The 23,662-nt window shown below is 45.7% G+C and overlaps 2 protein-coding genes across 3 annotated transcripts; one reads left to right on the top strand and one right to left on the bottom strand.

The window, feature by feature from the left end:
* Window positions 1-1,897: 1,897 nt before the first annotated feature.
* On the bottom strand, window positions 1,898-14,510 carry Dhrs1 (dehydrogenase/reductase 1). Of its 2 annotated transcripts, none has more exons than XM_042686342.1 (9): window positions 14,430-14,510; window positions 13,321-13,484; window positions 10,526-10,669; window positions 10,297-10,373; window positions 4,569-4,701; window positions 3,714-3,860; window positions 2,744-2,813; window positions 2,355-2,435; window positions 1,898-2,221 (listed from the first exon to the last, which is right to left on the bottom strand). In XM_042686342.1, exons 2-9 carry the CDS (start codon window positions 13,468-13,470, stop codon window positions 2,085-2,087), a joined length of 939 nt encoding a protein of 312 aa, XP_042542276.1. In that variant the 5' UTR covers window positions 13,471-13,484; window positions 14,430-14,510; the 3' UTR covers window positions 1,898-2,084. The 2 variants fall into 2 exon arrangements, with proteins under 2 accessions (XP_042542276.1, XP_042542277.1); XM_042686343.1 differs by lacking the exon at window positions 14,430-14,510 and adding an exon at window positions 14,307-14,325.
* Window positions 14,511-14,601: 91 nt separating this feature from the next.
* Window positions 14,602-23,648, top strand: Nop9 (NOP9 nucleolar protein). The gene is made up of 10 exons (XM_042686339.1): window positions 14,602-14,900; window positions 15,108-15,566; window positions 17,332-17,442; window positions 17,617-17,758; window positions 17,869-18,061; window positions 20,607-20,747; window positions 21,359-21,484; window positions 22,009-22,245; window positions 22,453-22,558; window positions 23,041-23,648. Exons 1-10 carry the CDS (start codon window positions 14,654-14,656, stop codon window positions 23,196-23,198), a joined length of 1,920 nt encoding a protein of 639 aa, XP_042542273.1. The 5' UTR covers window positions 14,602-14,653; the 3' UTR covers window positions 23,199-23,648.
* Window positions 23,649-23,662: the final 14 nt, after the last annotated feature.

Genomic DNA, 23,662 nt, shown 5'->3' with positions numbered 1-23,662 from the left:
TGCTTTTTCTTTTCTTTTTTTGCCAGTCCTGGGGCTTGAACTCTGGGCCTGGGCACTGTCCCTGGGCTTATTTTGCTCAAGGGTAGCACTCTACCACTTGAGCCACAGAGCCACTTCTGGCCTTTTCTGTTTATGTGGTAGTGAGGAATTCAACCCAGGGCTTCATGCATGCTAGGCAAGCACTCTACCACTAAGCTATATTCCCAGACCCATGTTTTTTTTTTTTCTAGGAAAATAAAAATAATGGGCTCTCTCTATGGCTACTCAAGAATAGAGTAGCAAGTGCTAGGGACTCACATGTATAATCCTAGCTACTCAGAAGGAGTTGAGATTTGAGGACTGGGGTTTGAAGCCAGGGCAGACAAATCTGTAAGACTTATATCCAATTAGCCAGCAAAAAGCCAGAGAAGTGTGTAGTTCAAGTGGTACAACCCCAGATGTTAGGGGGGAAAAAAGCCAACAGTGTGAAAGGTCCTGAGTTTTAGCCGAAATACTGCCACCAAAAAACAAAAACAAAAGAAAAAAGAAAGAAAGAAAGAAGAGGAGTCAGAGGAGGAGGAGGAAGAGAGGAAGAGAAGGTAGCACTGGCTGTCTTTGGAGATTAGGCATATTTCTACTTTTTGGATTCTAGGCTATGTAATTGTCACCTCTGAAAAACATAAAAATCTCATTTCCATATTTTTCTGAGCTTCTTTGGGGATCAATAGTCCAGGTATCAGCCAAACCCCTTGATTTGCTCCAGCTAGAATGGGCTATCTCACAGCCAGCTCCTCAGTGTACCACTGGGGCTAACCTCAGGCAAGGTGGCTTCTCAGAGCTGCTCAAGCACATTCTTTCTCTGTACTACTACTGGCCTCATGGTCCCCCAGGCCAAGAATACTGCAGCGTTCTTTCTTTTTTTTTCTTTTTATTGTGAAAATACCGTACAGAAGGGTTACAATTACATGGGCAAGGTAATGAGTGCACTTCTTATCAAGCATTGTTGCCTCTTCCTTTGTTTCCCTTTCCCATCCCTTCCCATCTCCCCCCCCCCCCCCCCAGTGCGCCCCCCCCCCCCTCCGCCAACTGCAGCATTCTTGTGATGGCTCAGGCCCCCAAACTATGGACACTGCCTCCTGGAAACTTTCCCTGACCCATACCCCCACTGCTGTCACATTGGCAACACTGAATCTGGGCCAGCCTCTTGTGGTTCCTTTGATGCCCATTGCTCCTCCCTCTGCCTGTACCTCAGTGCAAGTCTGATCAAGCCAGTTTTCCGCTTGAATCTTCTTGTAATTGCCATTGTTAGTGTCTATCCAGATCCTCCAGGAACCTTCCCTACCTCATTTTGTGCCGGATACCCCCTTCACTGTGCTTGTGCCAAAGGTACCTGTCACTTTCAAAGAACTACTAGGTCTCCTGGAGCCCTTTGGCTCTGGAGGACAGTGAAGTTTGTCATTAAGTAGGCAAAATGACCCTAAAGGGCTTGTGTAATTCGATGTGAAGAAGCATTTCAGGGATATTATCCCAAGAGGTAGGATGAGAGTATGCCAGTGGCAGTAGCTGATCCTCTATCCCTTACCTGGAATTGGGTAGTACCTTCTCCAATTCTGGGAAAGCATTGACATACCAAGGCATCTGTCCATGTTGGATTGGACCTCCCAGAGATCAGCCCAGCTAGAAGTCAGCAGTCATCCCAAAGAGATGGTAGAATGAGAGGGTGAAAACGGTGTGCGACTGGGAGCCTCTGGTTGAAAAGGGACCCCACTCTCTAGCTGGAGCCTGGGAAACAGGCAGGTAGAGCAGGATCAGGACTGGAGGAAAGAGGCCTTATTCTAGGGACAGAGAGTCCTTTGAGAACTTAAACATTCATACATCTGTGTCTTTCTGAGTATAGAATCAGCACTTACAAACATACTGAATCAGGAAACTAGACTTTTATTAGTCTACATTTTTCAACATTGAGACAAAAGGTAAAATGTATGGACAAGGAAAACCAAGATATAAAGGACTTACAAGGACTTCCAGATTCACCAAGGATGCCCAGCAGAGACACTCTCTTTTAGGAAAGGCTAAGGCAAGTTTATGATGTTAGATCGGGAGGGTTAGAACTTGCTGGTGTAGAGGGTAATAATCCACTTGGGTGTGCGGAGAAAGCCAGGCAAGTAGGAGGCCAACCATCCCAGGTTGGTGACTTGTGAGAGAACAGAGCTCAAAGAAAGATAGTCTTGGACAGGGCGTCCTGGGAACAACAGAAGGATAAATTAGACCTCTGCCTACCACTCCCAACCCTGACAGAATAGATTGAGGAAAAGGAGTGAGCAGGGAACAGAAGGAATGGCAGTCAAAGATGGCTGCTGGACCACAGCTCTTACCATCCACATCCTGAAGGCCATAGCGCCGAGCAAGGTCACAGGATGGCAGCACTTTCCCACTCAAGCTCAGGATATTAGGGTCTGTGGGCACATACATGGTTAGAGATGGTGATCATGGGAGTGGTACAGAGGGACAAGATTTGGGCCGAACAGGACAAGAACATCACTGAGCACTCAGGAACATTGTTTCTCTTGTTTCTATGAAGGCCTTTGGCTACACCTCCCAGAGCCAGTGCTTAAGACTCATAACCCACAAACCAGGAGTACTGATTCATGGAGCTTCAAATGACAGAGAAAAGCTAGGTATATTCCTCAGTCACCACTTGAACCAAAACTCGGTCTGCTCTGCAGATCCTTCATACCCTTTCTGGCTGCTCCAAATTCTTTACCTGTTGCCAAAGCCACCACGCATTTGCCACTCATTTCTGTGGATTCTGCTGTTGAGAAACGTGGTAGGTACTGAAAAACAGGTTGAGAAGTACAGAGTTAATTTATTTCCTCTTTTTCTCACCCTTCTTCCCACCCTCCCTCCCTCCCTCCCTTCCTCTCTCAGCCTGAGCATTATCCCTGAGCTTTTTTGCTCATCCCCAGGTCTCAGCCTCCTGAGTTATAGGCATGGGCCTCTGGCACCTAGATCAGAGCATTCTCCAAATCTTCCTCCCTTTCATCTTCAGTTCTAGGAGAGAGGCCACAGACACATGCAGGACCTGTAAGACCCAGTGTCTTAGGAGGCACCAGAGCTGCTACTCCCAACACGCAGGCAAGCATGATGCCTCTGCACCAGGATCTTTTGTCATTCCTAAGAGGAAGGATTCCAGCACTGATGAGGGTCTGGATCTTCCAGGCTTCTTCAGAGCAGGGGTCAAGTGCCTGGGCTTCAGTGCTAAACAGCCTTTTCACTCCAGACATATATGATCTAGACAAACTTCTTTTCTTTCTGCCCTGTGCTGGGGATTGAACCCAGGGATCATACATGCTAAGCACACGTACTCTATCCCCAGCTCTGGACCAAGTTTCTTAATCTCTCTGTGGTTCATTTTCACTACCTGTAAAATGGAGGTAGCATCTCTCTTACAAGACTGATAACACAACACAATGCTCAGTCCTCTGTCTGCTCTGGGAAGCCCTGATATGTGGGAATGTTACTTTTTTTTTTTTTTGCCAGTCCCGGGGCTTGAATTCAGAGCCTGGGCATTGTCCCTGAGCTTCTTCTGCTCAAGGCTGACACTCTACCACTTGAGCCACAGTGCCACTTCGGGCATTTTCTGTTTATGTGGTACTGAGGAATCAAACCCAGGTCTTCATGAATACTAGGCAGGTACTCTACCACTAAACTACATTCCCAACCCCTTTGCCAACCTTTTTAAACTTAGGATCATCAAGGCTCTCACACTTTGTCATATAATCTTTCAGCAGTTCTGTCTGCACCATCCCTGGCCACAGAGATACATAGCTGACTCCATGGTGCTGCAGCTCATGGGCACAGTCAGCAGCCAGTCTGTCACACTGTAGAGGGATAGAAGGCAGAATGAGAGCCAGGGCACCTGGCATGTCACCTTCCTTTTCTGTCTCCCTTTGCATCTAACAAGTATGCTCCAAGGCCCTTCCCTCCCTTCCCTTTCTTTCTTTCTCTTTCTTCTTTCTTTCTTCCTTTTTTTTCTTTCTCTTTCTTCCTTTCTGTCTTTCCCTTTCTTTCTCCTCCTTTCTTTTCTTTTTCTTTTGCTGGTTCTGAGGCTTGACTGAGGGCCTGGGTGCTGTCCTTGATCTTTTGTGTTCAAGGCTAGTGTTCTACCACTTGACCACTTGAGCCATGGCTCCACTTCAGGCTTTTTTTTTGGTAGTTAATTGGAAATAAGGGTTTTATAGACTTTCCTGTCTGGGTTAGTTTCGAACTGAGATCTTCAGATCTCAGCCTCCTGAATAGCTAGGCTTACTTACTGGTGAGCCACCAGTGCCAAGCTAGCCTCTGCCCTTCTCAGGAGCCTTAAGGAATAGGAGCCCTAGTAGGAATACTAATCACTTCCTCAATTTGATGCCTCTACTGGTAGATGGAAGGAGGAGAGGGTAAAGCAGAGAAAGTCTCCCTCAGATTGGGACAGATGGAGAGGTAAGGGCCTAGCTAGCCTCACCATCCTGGCCACTAGGGACTGTACCTTCTAGCTGTAAGTAGCATAAGTGTCTTATATCTTCTAAACCCCTGGCACTGGTCCTTACCGCAGCTTTGCCCACACCATAGGCAACATTGAATGTATACTGAAGTCCACCAGGGGAGGAGATGACCACAATGAGCCCCCGGCCAGCAGGTACCATCAGCCGTGCCCCATACACAGAACACAAGTAGTGGCCTCTAGAAGGTGGGCAAGGAAGGAGAAGGAGAAGGAACAAACTGTTAATGCTGATCTGCATGCTGTAGCCCCTAGCAGCTACTTAGGCCTTCAGTGGCTACAGTTGTCACGAGAAGGCCACACAGGGGCAGCTGCAGACCCGAGGAATCAGGCTGGGAACCAGCTGAGAAAGGATGATCTTTATATGAAGTGTGGGGAAAAATGTTTTGTCATAATTGCAATTACTAACATAAATTAGAGCTGGGCACCAGTGGCTCATGCCTATAATCCTAGCTACTCAGGAGGCTGAGATTGGAGAATTGCAGTATGAAGCCAGCCCAGGCAGGAAAGTCCCTGAATCTCTAAACAACAACAACATAAAGAGCTAGAAGTAGAGCTGTGGCTCAGGTAGTAGAGTGCCAACCTTGAGCAAAAAAGCTCAAGGGTTGGGGTGTGTGTGTGTGTGTGTGTGTGTGTGTGTGTGTGTGTGTGTGTGTGTGTGTGTGTGTGTGACATTGTCCAAAAAGTGTGTGTGTGTGTGTGTGTGTGTGTGTGACATTGTCCAAAAAGAAATGTACTCTTTACCTGACTTATATAACTATAACCCCTCTGTACATCACCTTTAGAATAACAATATAAAAATTAATTAAAGAGAAAAAGCCAGGCGCCAGTGGCTCAGCAGAGGCTACAATCTGAGGATCATGGTTCAAAGCCAGTCCACGCATGAAAGTCTGTGAGACTTTTTTTTTGGTCTTTTTTTTTTTTTGTCGGTTGTGGGGGCTGAACTCTGGGCCTGAGCACTGTTCCTCAGCTCTTCAGCTCAAGGCTAGCGCTCTACCACTTGAGAGTCAGCCCCACTTCCAGCTTTTTCTGCTTATGTGGTGCTGAGGAATCGAACCTAGGACCTCATGCATACAAGGCAAGCACTTTACCACTGAGCCACCTTCCCAGGCCCAGTCTGTGAGACTTTTATGTCCAATAAACTACTTGGAAAAAGCCAGAAGTGGTGCTTTGGCTCAAGTGATAGAGTGCTAGCCTTGAGCACAAAGAGGCTCAGAGACAGTGCCCAGGCTCTGAGTTCAAGCCTCAGAACCAGCAAAAAAACAAACAAAAACAAAAAAATCCACCCACATAAATTAATTCTAAGGACCAAAAAAACCTAATAAATAAATAAGGTCTATATGGAAAAATAAACTACAACTATGACAGAACTATAGACATTTTTTTTCTTCAGTTGTGGGACTTGAACTCTGGGCCTGGGCGCTGTCTTCAACTCTTCAGCTCAAGGCAAGCATTCTACCACTTGAGCCATAGCACCACTACCAGTTTTCTGGTGATTTATTGGAGATAAAGAGTCTCACAGACTTTTCTTGCCTGGGCTGGCTTTGAACTGCAATCCTCAGATCTCAGCATCCTGAGTAGCTAGGATTACAGGTCATGAGCCACTGGTGCCCGGCAATATAGACAAAATTTTACAGAAGAACTAACATGAAAAATATTTACTTGATATAAATTAATATATTTGCTCATAAGACTTTTAGAAGAAATGAAAAATATAATCTAAAGATCAATTAACATAAGAGGAGAGCCAGAAAACATTAAAAAAAATGGCAAGTTGCTGATGGCTCACACCTGTAATCCTAGTTACTCAGGAGATTGAGATCTAAGGATTGTAGTTCAAAGCCAGCCCAGACAAAAAAGTCTGTGAGACTTTTATCTTCAAATTACCAGAAAAAAAAGCCAAAAGCAACAGGACCCAAGTCCTGAGTTCAAGTCTTGGCCCCCCTCACCCTCTCAAAAGGAACAGAAAAAGAAAAAATGTTTTGTAGGTGAAGGGATTTTCTTCCTCTGTTACTCATGATTATCCATATACACCCTTTGTACAACTAAAGATGATTCTTTTTTTTTTTTTTTTGTCGGTCGTGGGGCTTGAACTCTGGGCCTGGGCACTGTCCCTCAGCTCTTCAGCTCAAGGTGAGCACTCTACCTCTAGAGCCACAGCACCACTTCCAGTTTTCTGAGTGGTTTATTGGAGATAAGAGTCTCATGGACTTTCCTGCCTGGGCTAGCTTTGAACTGTGATCCTCAGATCTCAATCTCCTGAGTAGCTAGGATTACAGGCATGAGCCACCGGTGCCCGGCCTAAGGATGATTCTTTAAAATGTGCAGTGGAGGGGCTGGGAAGGTGGCTCAGTGGTAGAGCGCTTGCCTTGCATGCATGAGACCCTGGGTTCGATTCCTCAGCACCACATAAGCAAAAAGAAAAAAGCCAGAAGTGGTACTGTGGCTCAAGTGGTAGAGTGCTAGCCTTGAGCTGAAGAGCTGAGGGACAGCGCCCAGGCCCAGAGTTCAGGCCCCACGACTGGACCCCCCCCCAAAAAAAATAAAAAGTGCAGTGGACAGGTAAGCCAATAAAATAGTCAACAATTAGATACAAATGCAAGTGGGAATAAATACAAGAACATTTATTAGAAGGCTTATTTCAAGTCAGTGGAGAAAGATGCATCATTCAGTAAATGGACAACTGAACAGATACTTGGGTTGGAGAGGACTGAGCCACTGCCTCATTTATTATTCAAAAATAAATTCTAAAAAGGATTCAGTATTTAAACCAAAAAATAAAAGCACAGAAGTACTAAATACATTATCACATGTGTTTATCATCTTTTTATGCCAGTACTGAGGCTTGAACGCAGGCCCTAGGCACTGGCTCTTGGCTTTTTTGCTCCAGGCTAGTGGTCTACCACTTGGACCACAGCTCCACTTCTGGCTTTTTGGTGGTTAAAAGAGTTAAAAGAGTCTCACAGACTTTCCTGTCTGAGTTGGCTTTGAATCACAATTCTCAGATCTCAGCCTGCTGAATAGCTAAGATTATAGGCATAGCCACCAGTGCCTGGCTCAAATGTGTTTATAACTTGATGTGGGAAAGGCTTTTCTGAGCATTGTACCAGGACAGAAATTAGAAAACATGACTGACAGACTTGTTTCTTAAAAATAGGACATACAGTCGCAGTATCTGCTCCCGAGCCTGTGCTGCGGCCCTGGCCGGTCAGTGTATGAACCTTCTCAATAACGTTGCTTCTTTAATATAAAAAAAAAAAATAAGACATATACATGTACAAACACATACAAATGCTAACACACATATTTCTGTATAAGTACAGAGTACAGGAAAGAATAAACATGAAAAAAAGAATAATCAGATGGCATAGTATTATACACCAGTAATTCCAGTTCTTGTGAAGCTGAGGCAAGAGGACATGATTTTGAGTTTCCTAAATACTGAGACTACGGATGTACACCAGTATGCCTGGCAATATTTTTACTAGTTTTTACATTTTTTAATTTTTTGCCAGTCCTGGGGCGGGAACTCAGGGCCTGGGCACTGTCCCTGAACCTCTTTTGCTCAAGGCTGGCACTCTACCACTTGAGCCACAGCACTACTTCCAGTTTTTTCTGTGGATTTGGTACTAAGGAATTGTGTGCATGCTAGGCAAGCACTCTACCCCTCAGCTCACCTTTACATTTTTTTCCCACAATCTTTTTCAGTAATATACATATACTTGTTAACTAGAAAAAAATTTCTTTTGCATGGTGATTGGATAAACTCCTTTGAATGAAAACTGGCAGCATTATAGTTTTAAGGGGGAAAGCCCTGCCCCAGGTAATACAGAGGAAAGCAATACATTTATATGAGAGGAGGAAAGGAAGGGAAAGTGCTAGTGAGCTGCTATAAAGGCTAAACAAAATCATTCATCATGGATCAAGGTGGGGAGCTTAGGCTCTGGCTCTCTACCATGACTCCCTCCCTGTTCAAGTGTATAGCCCTGACCAGCAAGAGATGAAGTTGTAGAAGGCATGCCTTGGAGGCTATGAGCACTGGCTTGCTCACTGGGCCTGGCTGGCACAGGAGGCAAGCTACCACTTGAGGCACACTTTTAGAATGGTTTTTTGCTGGTTATTTTGGAGATGATAGAATCTTGTGAATTTTTCTTCCTGGACTAACTTCAAATTGACATCCTCCAGATTTCAGCCTCCCAAGTAGCTAGGATAATAGTCATGAGTCATCAACATTCTGGCTCACAACTGCATTCTAATCTTGCTTTCTTGAGATGCCAACAGAGTACCAAAATTGGCCCAGTGGGTGTTCTTAGATGCTGTAGTCCTAGATTTCTAGATCATCTCACAGGAGACAGATTACCTCTATCAAATGTATTTTTAATTTTTTTATTGTAAAAATACTGTATAGAGGGGTTATAGTTACATGAGCAAGGTAATGAGTACATTTCCTATCAAGCATTGTAGCCTCCTCCTTTTTTCCCCCTACCATCCCTTCCCTCCCACTATCAATTGTAATTTAATTACCGGAGAGAGTAACATCATTCCAATAGTAACCAACAGGTATAACTCTGAGACTACACTGGGTAAATTCTAAATGTGTTTACTTTACACCTGTGCCAGATGTATGTGTGACCCCAAAACAGCCCAACAGTTTCATTGGGCACCGGTAGTTCATGCCTGTAATCTTAGCTACTCAGGAGGCTGAGATCTGAGGAGCCAGCCGAGGGAGGAAAGTCCATGAGACTCATCTCCAATTAACTGCCAAAAAAGCAGAAGTAGAGCTATGGCTCAAGTAGAGCTGCCAGTCTTGAGTGAAAAAGTGCTCAGCTCCTGAGTTGAAATCCCAGTACTGGCACACATATACACACAAAGATCCCTATGTTCCAACTCTGCACTGGAAACGCACTTGCCTGTAGGTCTGGAAGGAGGACATATTGTTATTGTTACATAAACAAAAGAATCCCTCCAATCATTGTGCTAGTTCAGGGGCTTGAACTCAGTGCTTAGACACTATCCCTGAGATTTTCTGCTCAAGGGTAGCTCTTTACCACTTGAACTATACCTCCACTCCAGCTTTTTCTTTTTCTTTTTGGTACTTAATTGGAGATAAGAGTCTCACAAACTTTCCTACCCAGGCTGGCTTCGAACCACAATCCTCAGAGTAGCTAGAATTACAGATATGAGCCACCAGCACCCAACCCCTCCAATCATTTTTACAAGCACAGACTATAGACTGTTGACACTGCTGAATTTCCAGGAAAGTTCCCTTCGGGTCTTGAGACAGAGGAAAGGCCAGAGGCTTTCTCAGATAAAAATGACCAATAGAAATAGATCAAAAGTTGACATGCTAGGTGCTGGTGGCTCACGTCTATAATTCTAGTTACTCAGGAGGCTGAGATCTGAGGATCACGGTTCAAAGCCAGCCTGGGGCAAGAAAGTTGTGAAATCTTATATCCAATAAACTACCAGAAAGCTGGAAGTGACACTGTGGCTCAAGTGATGGAGTGCTCGCCTTGAGCTGAAGAGCTCAGGGGCAGCAGCCAGGCTCAGAGTTCAAGCCCCACAACGGACAAAAAAAAAAAAAAAAACAAGAAAAAGTTGACATTCACAAGTACAGATTCACCTATATGGTACTTCTCCAGATATAAATAGACAAATCAACAGAAAGGAGAAAGAAAGACAGAGATTAGGAAAGCCTGAGGAAAAAAGATAAGGCTCTGGCTTTGCTCTCTGAGCAAGGGGAGCCCAGGTTTTACAGAGTCACAGGGAATACTCACCTGAGTCCAGCATTGTTTATGTCATCCCAAATGGTGGCAGGGGCTTCCCAGAAGGACTTACTGTTGTTGAGGATGGTCTAGAAGGCACAGGGAGGGTGACTGATTAGATGATCTGAGGGCAGGAGATTGTAAAGGAATGACTAATGGAGGAGACAACAAATGGGGATTAGTACTAACAGGTCTCAGAAGGAGGGAAGGAATGTGGGGTTGGATCAAACTCAAAGGCTACCTGGACCCCGGCAAAGGCATTGTTGACCAGCACATCCAGCCGCCCATTCTGTTCCTGATCCACTTGTTCAAAAAGGCTTTTGACTTCACTTTCCTTGCTTGAATCACACACCACAGGCACACAACGGCCACCACGGGACTGTGCCTGGAGAGGAACAGGGGACATGAACGCAGAGTTGTGCACTAGTGTGAGATATAACATAATTTCCTAACTAAATGGGCTTGGGAACTGAGAACGTGATAGGGAAAGCAAAGCTGAGTTAATATAGCAAGGCAATACTGCCCTCTAGTGTATTTTTTAGGAGTTTCAGGAACACAGCAAGGAGGACTGGGATGTCAAGGTTCAAAATCACAGGCATTTACTAAGGTCTATCAAGTGCAAGGCACTATGCTCTGAAAGCCAAGGTAAAAGACAATGCATGCAGCCTACTCCTAGAAACAAATGACACTTGTCCTTTGTCCTTTCTAACTGTCATATCCTTAAGCTCCTACCTACTTTATCACTCACCTAGAACCCTTACTAGTCCCATTCCTCTTCCCCTCACTTTACCAATGCTCTTGATGGCTACTAAAAACCCAGAATTAGCCGGGCACTGGTGGCACATGCCTGTAATCCTAGCTACTTAGGAGGCTGAAATATGAAAATCTCGGTTCAAAGACAGCCCAGGCAGAAAAGTCTCTGTGGGATTCTTTTTTTTTTTTTGGGGGGGGGGGGGGGAGAGGAGGTCCGGTTATGGGGCCTGAATTCTGGGCCTGGGCGCTGTCCCTCAGCTCTTCAGCTCAAGGCTAGCACTCTACCACTTGAGCCACAGTACCACTTCCGGCTTTTTTCTTTTTGCTTATATGGTGCTGAGGAATCGAACCCAGGGCCTCAGGCTTGCAAGGCAAGCGCTCTACCACTGAGCCACCTTCCCAGCCCCTCTGTGGGGTTCTTATTTCCAAAAACCAGAAGTGATACTATAGCTCAAAGTAGTAGTAGTGTGCTAGCCTTGAGCAAGAGCTTAGGGACACCACCCAGACTGTGAGTTCAAGCCTCACAACCGACAACAAATAAAATAAATACCACATATTAAAAAATAAAAATAAAAGCTGGTCTCTGGTGGCTCACTCCTGTAATCCTAGCTACTCATGAGGTTGAGATTTGAGAATTACAGTTCAAAGCCAGCCAGGGCCAGAAAGTCTGTGGGACTCTCATCTCCAATTAACCACCAGAAAACCAGAAATGGAGCTGTGGTTCAAGTAGTAAAGCGCTCATCTTGAGCCGAATTGCTCAGGGACAGTGCCCAGGCCCAGAGTTCAAGCCCCACGACTGACAAAATAAAGAAATAAAGAAAAACAAAACCCCAGAATTATCAGGTATAAACATTCCTACTTTCTGTTCTGCTTCACCTGCTACAAATGTGTCCACATCCTCCAACATCCAAGGTAGAAGAGTACCTTATTTAAGAACTGTTCTCCAGGTGCATGCTCTGGACCCCCTTGCTTCAATTATTGAGATGCCTCCTAAATGCTCACTTGACCTCCAATCTTTTTGCCTTAAGTTAGTTCTCCATAATCCAGTCAGTATAAACAATCTAAAACAAAAATGTGGCCAGCTAGTTACTCATGAGGTGGAGGTCTGAGGATCGGGGTTTGACGTAAGCCTGGGGAGAAACGATTATGAGAGTCTTTTTTGGGGGGGTCGGTCGTGGGGCCTGAACTCTGGGTCTGGGCGCTGTCCCTTAGCTTTTCAGCTCAAGGCTAGCGCTCTACCACTTGAGCCACAGCGCCACTTCCGGCTTTTTCTATTTATGTGGTGCTGAGGAATTGAACCCAGGGCCTCATACTTGCAAGGCAAGCAACTCTACCACTGAGCCACCTTCCCAGCCCCCATGACTAAGAAACTCTTATCTCCAATTAACCAGCAAAAATTGGCTTAAGTGATAGAGCATCAGCCTGAGGAGGGGGAAAGCTAAGGGACAGTGCCCACACCTTGAGTACAAGCCCTAGTACTAGCACCAAAACAAAACAAAAACCAGACAACAACAACAAAACCCACAAAGAATCCATAAAAACACAAATAGGCTACATTCATTATCAGGATGTTTGTTTTTGTTTTCAGTGCTAGAGATTAAACCTAGAGCCTTGCATATTGCCAAGCAAACATTCCACAACAAAGCTTACCCGCAGCCTCTGACTCATTCCTCCTCTGGCCTCTCACCATCTACTCTTCCCCTACCTTACCTCACAATGACCGACTCTTTCACTATTTGCTCACGTATCTTAGAATGAGTTGCCTAACTTTATCTAATTTTTATCTTTCAAGACTTGCTTCAAGGCATACATTGTCCACTTCCCTATCACCTAGATGCCCTATCATCCCTTGCCCCTTGAACCTTTTGTTAATATCTTCCCTCTTATCATATTTACATTGAAATGGTCGTGTCCTATTGGACTCTATCTTTTAAGAGCAAAAACTGTATTTTATTATTCTTGGAAACCACAGTGGTTTGCCCAATGCCTAGCAATTCATAGATACTCAAGTTTTTATTTATTTTACTAAACTCCAGTAGAAAGGGAAAATGTATAATTTAATAAAGTCTTGCTTAAAATAGAGGAAGGCACAGGTCCAAAAGATTAGCTGTATATTTTAAGCCCTCAAGTGAAAGTTTTTTCCCCCCATAAAATGTACTTAGCAAATCTTAGTCCAATCTAAATTTATTCATGGTTTATTTATGTTATTCTTAGTAAATTTTCAAGTCATGTTGTGTCAGGTAAGGGATTTGGAAAGACTTCTTCAGGTGGTCAGTTACTCACTTCCTGAGCTGTAGCCTTAAGTGTCTCCAGATGGCGGCCAGTAATATAGACTGTAGCACCTGCTTGGCAGAGTTGCAAGGCAATCCCACGGCCAATACCCCTGGAGGCACCAGTCACCACACACACTTGGCCCTTCATGGGAACATCCATAACTCAAAGGACACCTGTGGAGATAAAGAGACGCTTTTAGAGGAACAATGACTATGTGCATCTGATCATACAAAATAATATTTGTTGAAATAAGCTCTGGGAAATGGAAACGAGGGTTTTCCTTTTCTTTTTGTCCTATTTGTTTGCTTATATGTCATTTTGAGTAGAGGGGAAGCACAGAAATGGAGGGGAAATGGAGGGGCAAACAAATGCAGCAGCAATGGTACTCACTGGACACTATGTTGAAAATGAACGATACACCTTGGGGTGGGGACAGGAGGGAAAAACTGGGAGAGAGCAAGAGAAAAAGTGATTGTCCAGGAAGAAATGTACTCTTTACCCTCCTTATGCAACTGTAACCCCTCTGCACATAACTTTTATAATAACAATAATAAATTTAAAATTAAAATTGTTGAAGACAGGCTGGGGGGAGACGCTTTTGAGGTAAATGTGCTGACTGTGTGTGGAGTCAGGACCCAGCTAGGGACAGAAGCGGGAGCTGAGGTTGGATCCTTGGAGGGGAGCGGATCAGAGGAGCACAACTGAATGTGAGCCTCCGGCCAGGATGGCCTACAGGGTGAAAAGGGCGCTGCGAGCAGCTCTTCGGGAGGCACTGCGACCCTCCGTATGGGGCTAACTAGGTGCAGGAATTTGGAGAAGCAGCCCCTTAGGGCGCCATCTTCGTAAAGCCCTGAGTTCTCCAGAGCTCTGGCCACTGACCTGGCCCCAGTATGGCCAAGCCGGGGAGGGCTCCTGAGCCTTTAGTGAGGAGAACATGTGAGTCCATCCTGTTTCTGGGGTTTCTTCAAAAAGGGTCCTCGCTCTGTCCAACTCACCAGACTTGAAACTGGAGAACTTTATTCTGGCCATGGGCGGGACCCCCCCCCCCCCCGTCCAGGTCAGAGTGCAGTCCTAAGATGAGTGATCGTGTCTGCCGAGGGGAAGCGAGGAAACAATACCTGAAGTCCACAGCGATTCCCGGAGGGGACTAAGTGGGCAGGGCCCAGGACTCGGCGTCCAACCCACGTGTCTGGGCGGACCACCCGGAGGCCACACCCACCGCGCCGCGGGTGAAGGTCGTCGCAGAACCCTGACGTCACGCGGAGCGCGCCGGGCGTCTCGGAAGTCCGTCAGGACCCGGCTCGCGTTGGGCGGCGTGAGAACCGCTTATTCCACAGCACACATGGGGTTGGGACCACGCTCTCCTCCCCACTCGGGGCGCCGCTTCCCTGCTGGCAGCAAACGAGGACGCGGAGCCCGGGGGTCGGGGCGCCCTCCGCCGGGCCGCGGGCGGCACTCCCGCGCGCCTGCGGACCGGCAGGCAGAGCCGACTCCGGATGCCCTTCCGCATCTGAGCCCCGAAGCTCTGGGATATTTCCGACGGGCGCTGTCCACGCTGAAAGACGCCCCGGAGGCCGGGGAAGAGCGAGGTTAGGGGCGGGGTTCCAGCCAACAGCATAAAATCCAGGACCCGCCGGGTAGGGGACTCTCTTGGGTCCCTGGGGCGTGGGAACTCGAGTTTTATGTCTCATGCCCTCTTCCTCGGTCTTTGCCCTTCGTCCCGAATTTCAACAATGAAACATAGTTTTCCTCTTTCCCATCTGTTTTAAATAGTTCTTTTCTTTTCGCGTTTCTAGAGCTGATGGTGCACAATATTTTGAAAGAAGTGGAGGCTCAAGCCCTGGCCTTGGCCACGAACAGGACTGGCAGTGAGATGTTGCAAGAACTGTTGGGATTCAGTCCTTTGAAGCCACTGTGTCGAATATGGGCGGCTCTGCGCTCCAACTTGCGTATTGTGGCCTGTCATCGGTGTGGGGTCCATGTGTTGCAAAGTGCTTTGCTGCAGCTGCCTCGGTTGCTGGAGAGGCCCGCCAAGCAGGAGGAAGAGGAGGAGGAGGAAGAGGAGCAGGGGAAGGATGGTGTCTTGGAAAGCTTGGAGGAGTTGGTCCTGGGACTAGCTTCCGAGGTATCTGATGATTTTCTTTTCTACTGTGGAGACACTCATGGCAGCTTCGTGGTCAGAACTCTCCTACAGGTCTTAGGCGGGACTCTTCTGGAATCTGAGAGAACCAGGCACCGAGGTTCCCAATCATCTAGTAAGTATAAGAAAGGGAAGTGGACTTGGTAGGAAAGGACTTGGTAGTTCTAAAGAAGAGAATAAGCAGATTAAGTCTTCTTGGAGGAACTTGGTCTTGAATTAGCCGAGGAATTATGGCAGAGTTTAGACCAGTGATGAGTGTATGCATAGAGTGTATGCACACTATGCGTTTAGGGGACAGCTGTTAATATGGCAGGAGAAGGAAGGAGGGGAGATGCTTCATTACAGCAATATATTTCAGACTGTGTGTGCTGAGACTGGGGCTTGAACTTACTGCCTGAAATCAGGCTTCAACACTCTGCTCTCTCTTGGTTTTGCTCACAAAGCTGATGCTTGAACCTTGGAAGCTGACTCCATCCTTGTATTTTCCTGATTATTTTGGAGATGAATTCTAGTCAACTTTTCTACCTAAGCTGGCTTCAAACCACGCCCCTTCAGGTGTCAGCCTCCTGAGTAGCTAAGGTTACAATCATGAGCCACTAGTACCTAATTTTTTTTTAATACCATAACCACAGTAAAAAAAAATCGTTTTAAAATATGACTAAGAGCTGCAGGCATGATTTAAGTGATAGCCAACTTGCCTACTAAGTATGAGGCCTTGAGATAGTGATCTCGCTCTTCAGTAATAGAAAACAAAAAACACAACCTTGACTTAGTGTGTGTCTATATACACATATTGAACTCAGGTAAAATTCAGGAGGCAACACCCTTACTGTGTGCAACCCACTCTGATTATTTTATTTCTTTTTAAAATTTTAGTCTGTTCTAGTTTAAGAATTCTGATTAAAATCATTAACTTGATTATATCATACAGTCACAACTTATGATCTACATCATCATATTTATTTGTTTATTTACTTATGCCTTCATTTAGGGCAATACTGGAGTTTGAACTCAGTCTCATGCTTACTAGCTTACATGCAGCTTGACCACTTGAGCCATGCCTCTAGTCTTGTTCTTTGCTAGTTATTTTGGAGATGGAGTCTACTTTTCTGTCTATGGCTGTCCTTGAACTTAGAACCTCTAAATCTTGGCCTCTTGAGTAGCTAGGATTGCAAGTGTGAGCCACTTGAGTCTAGTGTGTGACCTTCATTTTGAGAAACTCTTGAAAATAAGGTTAGAGTTTATTTGGTGTTAGCAAGGGTTGAACTCAGGGCCTTGTTCTTGCTAGGCATTACTCTACAGCGTGAGCCATACCTTAAGCCCTTTTTGCTATAGCTTGTTTTTCAGAGTTTCAAGGTTTTCTTTTCTTTTTTTTTGTTGGTTGTGGAGCCTGAACTCTGGACCTGGTGCTGTCTCTCAGCTCCTCAGCTCAAGGCTAGTGCTCTACCACTTGAGCCACAGCACCGCTTCTGGCTTTTTCTGCTTTTGTGGTGCTGAGGAATCGGACCCAGGGCCTCATACATGTGTGACAAGCACTCTACTACTGGGCCACCTTCCTAGCCCCATGGTTTTCTGTTGTTTTAGTTTGGCTTGAATTTGCCTTGGGCTTGCCTCTGACCCACTCCTGACTATCAGGGGTTACAGAAGTTCAACATTGTACTCAACCTGAGATGTTTAAATGAGATCTGATTTTGGACTACTCTTAACATACCTGGTTGAGGAGTTTGAGTTAAATTTTGTGGACCCCGGGTGAGCTGGTTAAAGTTTCTTAGAAAAGTTGAAACAGAAACATTATCTCAGGTCAGTCATCCTGTGGTGTTCTCCTTCCTGGATAGCAGTTTGTGATCTCATCACTGCAAATATGCTTGATCTTCTTTCAGAAGCACACAGGACCTCAGCTCGGGAATGTAAGCCTGCTGATTTTGAAGTCCCAGAAACCTTCTTGAATTGCCTTCAGGACCTGAGCTCTTGCTTTCTGAAAGACATTGCTGGTAAGGAGGGAAGTAAGAAGATGGTCTTGGAAATACTTTGCTGGAGATTGCTGCCAAGCAAGGCCCTTAAGGTCATTCCTCTTCTTCAAACTTGTGGTTTGTTCTTGCAAAGCATTCTTTGTGGACATTTTGTATCCATGTAGATACAAAATCATTTCTGCCTTCTCCCTACAGTGTTTATCACTGACAAGATCTCTAGCTTCTGTCTTCAAGTGGCCTTACATATCTTACACCGCAAACTGCCCCAGTTTTGTGCCCATCTCTGCAGTGCTGTGATTGGCTATCTGGGTACTCGCAGTTCCTCAGCAGACAGAAGGTATGGCTTAACTTTGGGATTGACTAGCTGTGTAGAATGAGTCAGGTGTAGGGTGTAACTGTTTTACATGAAGTAGAGTTAAAACTTCTTGATTCCTTTTTTATTTTCAGCCCTCTACTGATGTTTCTTCAGGATCAGACAAGCTCCAGACTCCTAGAACAGGTGCTGTTGGTGTTAGAGCCCCCAAAGCTCCAGAGTCTCTTTGAAGATCACTTCCAGGGTCAGCTGCTGACCTTGGCTGCACATCCCATTGCTAACTTCCCTTTGCAACGCTTATTGGATGCAGTCACTTCTCCTGAGCTGGTGAGTTAGAAATCTGGAGGAGTCTCTTTCTACTCTTCTTTTCATTGGGTCTTACTTAGTATGTGCCTATGTATGTCTAACAGTGTGTTGCTCATTGCCCTTGCCCTATAAAGTTGTACCTGAAGGTTTGCCAGAGTATAAGATAAAAATGTTCTCCTGCCAGAGATGGGACTACCAGTAAGAGACTGGCTTTTTTTGGTGGTACTGGGTTTGAACTCAGAACTTCATGCTTGATAGGTAGGCACTCATCATTTGAGCCATGTTCCTAGCGTTTTTGTTTGTTTTTGTTTTGCTTTAGTAGTTTTCAGATAGGGTCTAGTGCTTTATTTATTTATTTGCCAGTCCTGGGGCTTGAACTCAGGGCTTGGGCTCTGTCCCTGAGCCTGTCTGTGCTCAAGGCTAGTGTTCTACCACTTCTAGCTTTTTCTGAGTAGTTTATTGGAGATAAGAGTCTCATAGACTTTCCTGCCTGGGCTGGCTTTGAACTATGATCCTCAGATCTTAGCCTCCTTAGTAGGATTACTGGTATGAGCCACCACAATGTCCAGGTAAGTGTCTGGTGCTTACTTTGCTTTGTGGTGGCCTTGGACCACAAACTTCTTACCTGTGCCTTCTGAATAGTTGGGATTATAGTTATGAACCACCATGCCCTGCTTATTTATTGTGAATGGGACCTTGCTAATTTATTACCTAAACTGGCATCACACCATGATCCTCCTAAAACAGCCTCCTGAATTAGAGGTATGTGCTATCATGCTTTGGCCAATGAAATTTGTGTGTAGCTTTATTTATTTATTTATTTTGAAGGTACTGGGGTTTAAATTCAGGGTCTCATGCTTACTAGGCAACCCTCTACTACTTTAACCATGTCTCCAACTTTTAATTTAAAAAAAATATTGGGGGATGGTGGTCCCAGTACTGAGGCTTGAACTCAGGGCCTTGTACTCTTGCTTAGATTTTTTGCTCAAGGCTTGTGTTCTACCACTTAAGTGACATTACTACTTATAGCCTTTTGATGGTTAATTGGATTTTAAGATTCTCATGTTGCCTGCCTGGGCTGATTTTGAACAGCAATCCTCACGTCTCAGCCTCTTGAGTATCTAGCATTCCAGGCTCCTGTTCTGCTCCTCTGTAGGGGGAACCACTCATATTTAGTGCCACCCATGCTCATATGATCAGATTCTACTTGGGATGAAGGACCCTCCATTTTTCTAACCTTGGGCTTGCCCTTAGAAAAGAAACTAGGAAGCAGGGGGTGCTATTAGCACCTGATTTTTTCTTTTTTCTTTTTTTTAAGACAGTCCCTAACTATGTAACCTAGGCTGGCTGGCCTCAAACTCATGATCTTTCTGCCTCTTAGTTCCAAATGCTATGATTACAGGGTTGTATGCCACTTTGTCCACTTAGGAGATGAGCTTAATTCACATTTGTTGGTCATGGGCCTTGAACTCTGGGCCTGAGCGCTGTCCCTCAGCTCTTCAGCTCAAGGCTGGCACTCTACCACTTGAGCCACAGCGCCACTTCTGGCTTTTTTTTTTTTTTTTTTGCTTATGTGGTGCTGAGGAATCGAACCCAGGGCCTCATGCATGCAAGGCAAGCGCTCTACCACTGAGCCACCTTCCCAGCCCCCTTAATTCACATTTGAAGCTTAAACTTGTATGGCCTCCCCAGACTGTAAGCACTTAGTTACATGGCCATATGAGCACTTGGCTAATGTCATAGGTTCTCTTTACCTTTGCTGCTTAGCACTGTGGTGGCTTTCCTGTGGGTTTCATGGGTTTGGATTTGGAGTGGAAGGGCAGTTTAATTCCAGTCCTCTCTTACTTAGTTTTCCCTTACATCTACAAAGAGGCTTCTCTTCTGGGTGCCAGTGGCTCATACCTGTAATCCTAGTTAATCTCAGAAGGTTGAGATTTGTAGCTTGAAGCCAGCCTGTGCAGGAAAGTTTGCAAGACTCTTATCTTCAGTTAATCACCCAAAAAAGCTAGAAGTAGAGCTGTGGCTCAAGTTGTAGAGTGCCAGTCTTGAGCAAAAAAGCTAAAGGACAGTCCTCAGGCCCTGAATTCAAATCTCAGGACTGATATAAAAACAAGTAAATAAAAAAAGTCCTTTCCCAGCTGGCTGCTGGGTTTGTAACCCTAGCTACTCAGGAGACTGAGATCTGAGGATCAAAGTTCAAAGCGAGCCCGGACAAGGAAAGTCCGTGAGACTCTGATCTCCAATAAACCACCAGAAAACCAGAAGTGACGCTGTGGCTGAAGTGGTAGAGCTGAAAAGCTCAGGGACAATGCCTAGGCCCAGAGTTCAAGCCCCACAATTGACAAAAAATAAAAGTAAAAAAATGTCCTTTACCTATGTGAGGTGGCACCTCTATGACTGCCTTTTTGTTCCTAGGCCTTACCTAACAAAACAGTCCTGACATTAACATTGCTTTTTTGTGTTTTATCCAGCGCTTTGTTATTTTCAGTAGGAAGATTTTTTTTTCATTAATACAGCCTATCATTACCATCCTGTCAAAGATTTTTCATCCCCTATTTCCTTTCAGTTGTCCTGTGTGTTTGAAGAACTGAGCCCTGCCCTGGAAGCTGTGTTGGCCCAGGGTCATCCAGGTGTAGTTGTTGCCTTGGTAGGGGCCTGCCGCAGAGTTGGGGCTCACCAAGCCCAGGTCTTGCAGCGGTTGTTGGAGGTAAGTGAGTATTACTTGAAACCTATTGATACCCTTAGTCTAAGTCTACCAGTTAGGACTTACAAAATCTGGACCCAAGAGGTCTAATGCCAAGGAAGTTCACAGATAAAGGGAAAAGTGAATTCCAAGAGCCATCTCATTCTAATCTTCATTTTAGTCCTGGAATGAAAATTGTCTCCCAGACCGAGAGAGAAGTTTGATGAGTACATGATTATTCAGCTTCTGATACATGCATAGAATCGGGGTACAAAGCAAGGAAGATGAGAATCTGTTCTCAGGGAACTTATTTTCTCGTAGAATGTTTTAGGCCATCTCATTCTTCCTGAATGTTTTTCCTGTCTAGAAAGTTGAGTTGCTGGGGCTGGGAAGGTGGCTCAGTGGTAGAGCGCGTGCCTTGCATGCCTGAGGCCCTGGGTTCGATTCCTCAGCACCACATAAGCAAGAAGAAAAAAAAAAGCAGGAAGTGGCGCTGTGGCTCAAGTGGTAGAGCGCTAGCCTTGAGCTGAAGAGCTGAGGGACAATGCCCAGGCCCAGAGTTCAGGCCCCACAACCGGACCCAAAAAAAAAAAAAAAAAAGAAAGTTGAGTTGCTACTGTTTATCTTCCTTCTAGGCATTCCACTGTGCAGAACCCTCATCCCGACAAGTAGCCTGTGTGCCTCTCTTTGCCACGTTGACAGCTTATGAGGTGTACTATGAACTAATGGAGGAGGAGGGGGCAGTGCCTGCAGAGCACCAGGTGAGGAAGGAAGGAGACTAATTGGGAGGCCAGGCCTTGGGCAGCACCTTGAGAAAGAATGAAGAGGTTTCTGAAATCATCCAAGTGATGACCTCATCCTGGGGATGCACTCATCCATCTGCATCTTGATTCTTATTTTTTCTTTTGTTAATGGAGACTGGACTCAAACTTGATGTCTGACACTTTTTTTTTTTTTTTTTTTTTTGGTCGGTCGTGGGGCTTGAACTCTGGGCCTGGGCGCTGTCCCTCAGCTCTTCAGCTCAAGGCGAGCGCTCTATCACTTGAGCTACAGCGCCACTTCCGGTTTTCTGGTGGTTTATTGGAGATAGGAGTCTCACGGTCTTTCTTGCCCAGGCTGGCTTTGAACCGCGATCCTCAGATCTCAGCCTCCTGAGTAGCTAGGATTACAGGCGTGAGCCACCAGCGCCCGGCGATGTCTGACACTTTTATCCCTTGGTTGGCTCTGAAGCCCAGCAGAGCTACACTTCCAATCCTTGATTTCTTACCTCTGTATTTTCTTTCAGGTGGACATGGCCTCAGCCAGGGTTCTGGGGGAAGTAACTGTACTTGGGTCTCTACTGCTCCAGCATCTGCTGCACTTCTCCACCCCTAGTCTTGTTCTTCGAAGTTTAGGTGCCTTGACAGGACCACAGCTTGTGGCTCTGGCCCAAAGCCCTGCTGGCTCCCATGTACTTGATGCCATCCTGGTCAGCCCTTCTGTGACACGCAAGCAGCGTCGCCGTGTGTTACAGACTCTGAAGGTGAGGCCTCTAACTTCTGCTTGATTTCCTTCAAACATTTAAAGAAAATTAACTTCCCCCAGCACTATACCTTCAAAATCAAGAATGGGATACAAGTCCCTAAATTGTTTTGACTTTCCTTCTAAATTCTTCTGAAACTTTATTCCCTGCCTCCCCCCAAGCACTTTTGTGCATGTCCCGAGAAGGACTTTGCTTGTCTCAATGCAGGGACAGTATGTGTCTCTGGCCTGTAGCCGCCATGGCAGCCGTGTGCTAGATGCCATCTGGAGTGGAGCAGCTTTGGGGGCACGGAAGGAAATTGCTGCTGAGTTGGGTGAGTACTAGTGTCTCTCTTTAGTATTTTTCAAACTTTCCCAGATAGCTAGGGTGGTCTTGGTCATGGGTTATTAGTTTGCCGTGTGTGTGTGTGTGTATGTGTGTGTCTGTGCCAGTCTGGGGGCATGAACACAGCCTGGGCACTGTTCCTGAGCTTCTTTGGCTCAATGTTAGCACTTGAGCCACAGTGCCACTTCTGGCTTTTTCTGTTTATGTAGTACTAAAGAATCAAACCCAAGGCTTCATGCATGCAAGGCGAGCACTCTACCACTAAGCCACATTCCCAGTCCTATATTCTTCTCTGCTGATTGATTATACAGTCCTTTGTGCTCCCCACCTGCAGGTTCTTTCGTTTTGATAGTAACATTTTCACCTATCTCAGTGGCAGCCCCAGAGCTGGGGGGAAATGGAGGGACCTTCATCCCAAGTAGAATCTGTCTGAGCATGAAAAGCACTAAACATGAGTGACTCTCTTTGCAGGAGAGCAGAACCAAGAGCTAATAAAAGACCCTTTTGGCCACCATGTTGCTCGAAATGTGGCCTTGACTACCTTCTTGAAGCGACGGGCAGCTTGGGAAGAGCAGCAGAGTGCAGTCGCCAAGCGGAAGAAGGCATTCAACTCAATACTTGAAGACTGAGGCCCTGGGTTCTGGGAATGGGTATTGAAGAGGAAGTCAAAGGAGGAGTACCCATTCCATACCTTCCTGGTTAAAGTTGGAGTCAAAAATCTTACTTGAGCAGGTTACTGGTGGCTCATGCTTATAATCATAGCTACTTGGAAGCCTGGGATTGGGAGAATCACAACTCAGAGTCAACCTGAATAGTGAAGTTTATGAGACTCCTTCTCAATGGCAAAAACTGTCATTCTATCTATGATGAGAAGCTTAAAATAGTTGGATCACAGTCCAGGCAGGCACACAAGTAGAAAGCAAGCCCCTATCTCAAAAAATAGCCAATACAGAAAAAGCTTGGGGTGTGGCTTAGTAGTAGAGCTCCTGCCTAGCAAGTACAAGCTCCTAAATTCATGCCCAGGTTCCACAAAAAGAAAACTGTTACTGGATTGTGGATTGTGGTCCATATATCTAATCCTAACATAAGGAGA

This window comes from Dipodomys spectabilis, unplaced genomic scaffold (assembly GCF_019054845.1).
Source record: "Dipodomys spectabilis isolate Male_0828 unplaced genomic scaffold, ASM1905484v1 ptg000097l, whole genome shotgun sequence".
NCBI lineage: Eukaryota > Metazoa > Chordata > Mammalia > Rodentia > Heteromyidae > Dipodomys > Dipodomys spectabilis.
This window is presented reverse-complemented; position numbering and strand designations above follow the sequence as displayed.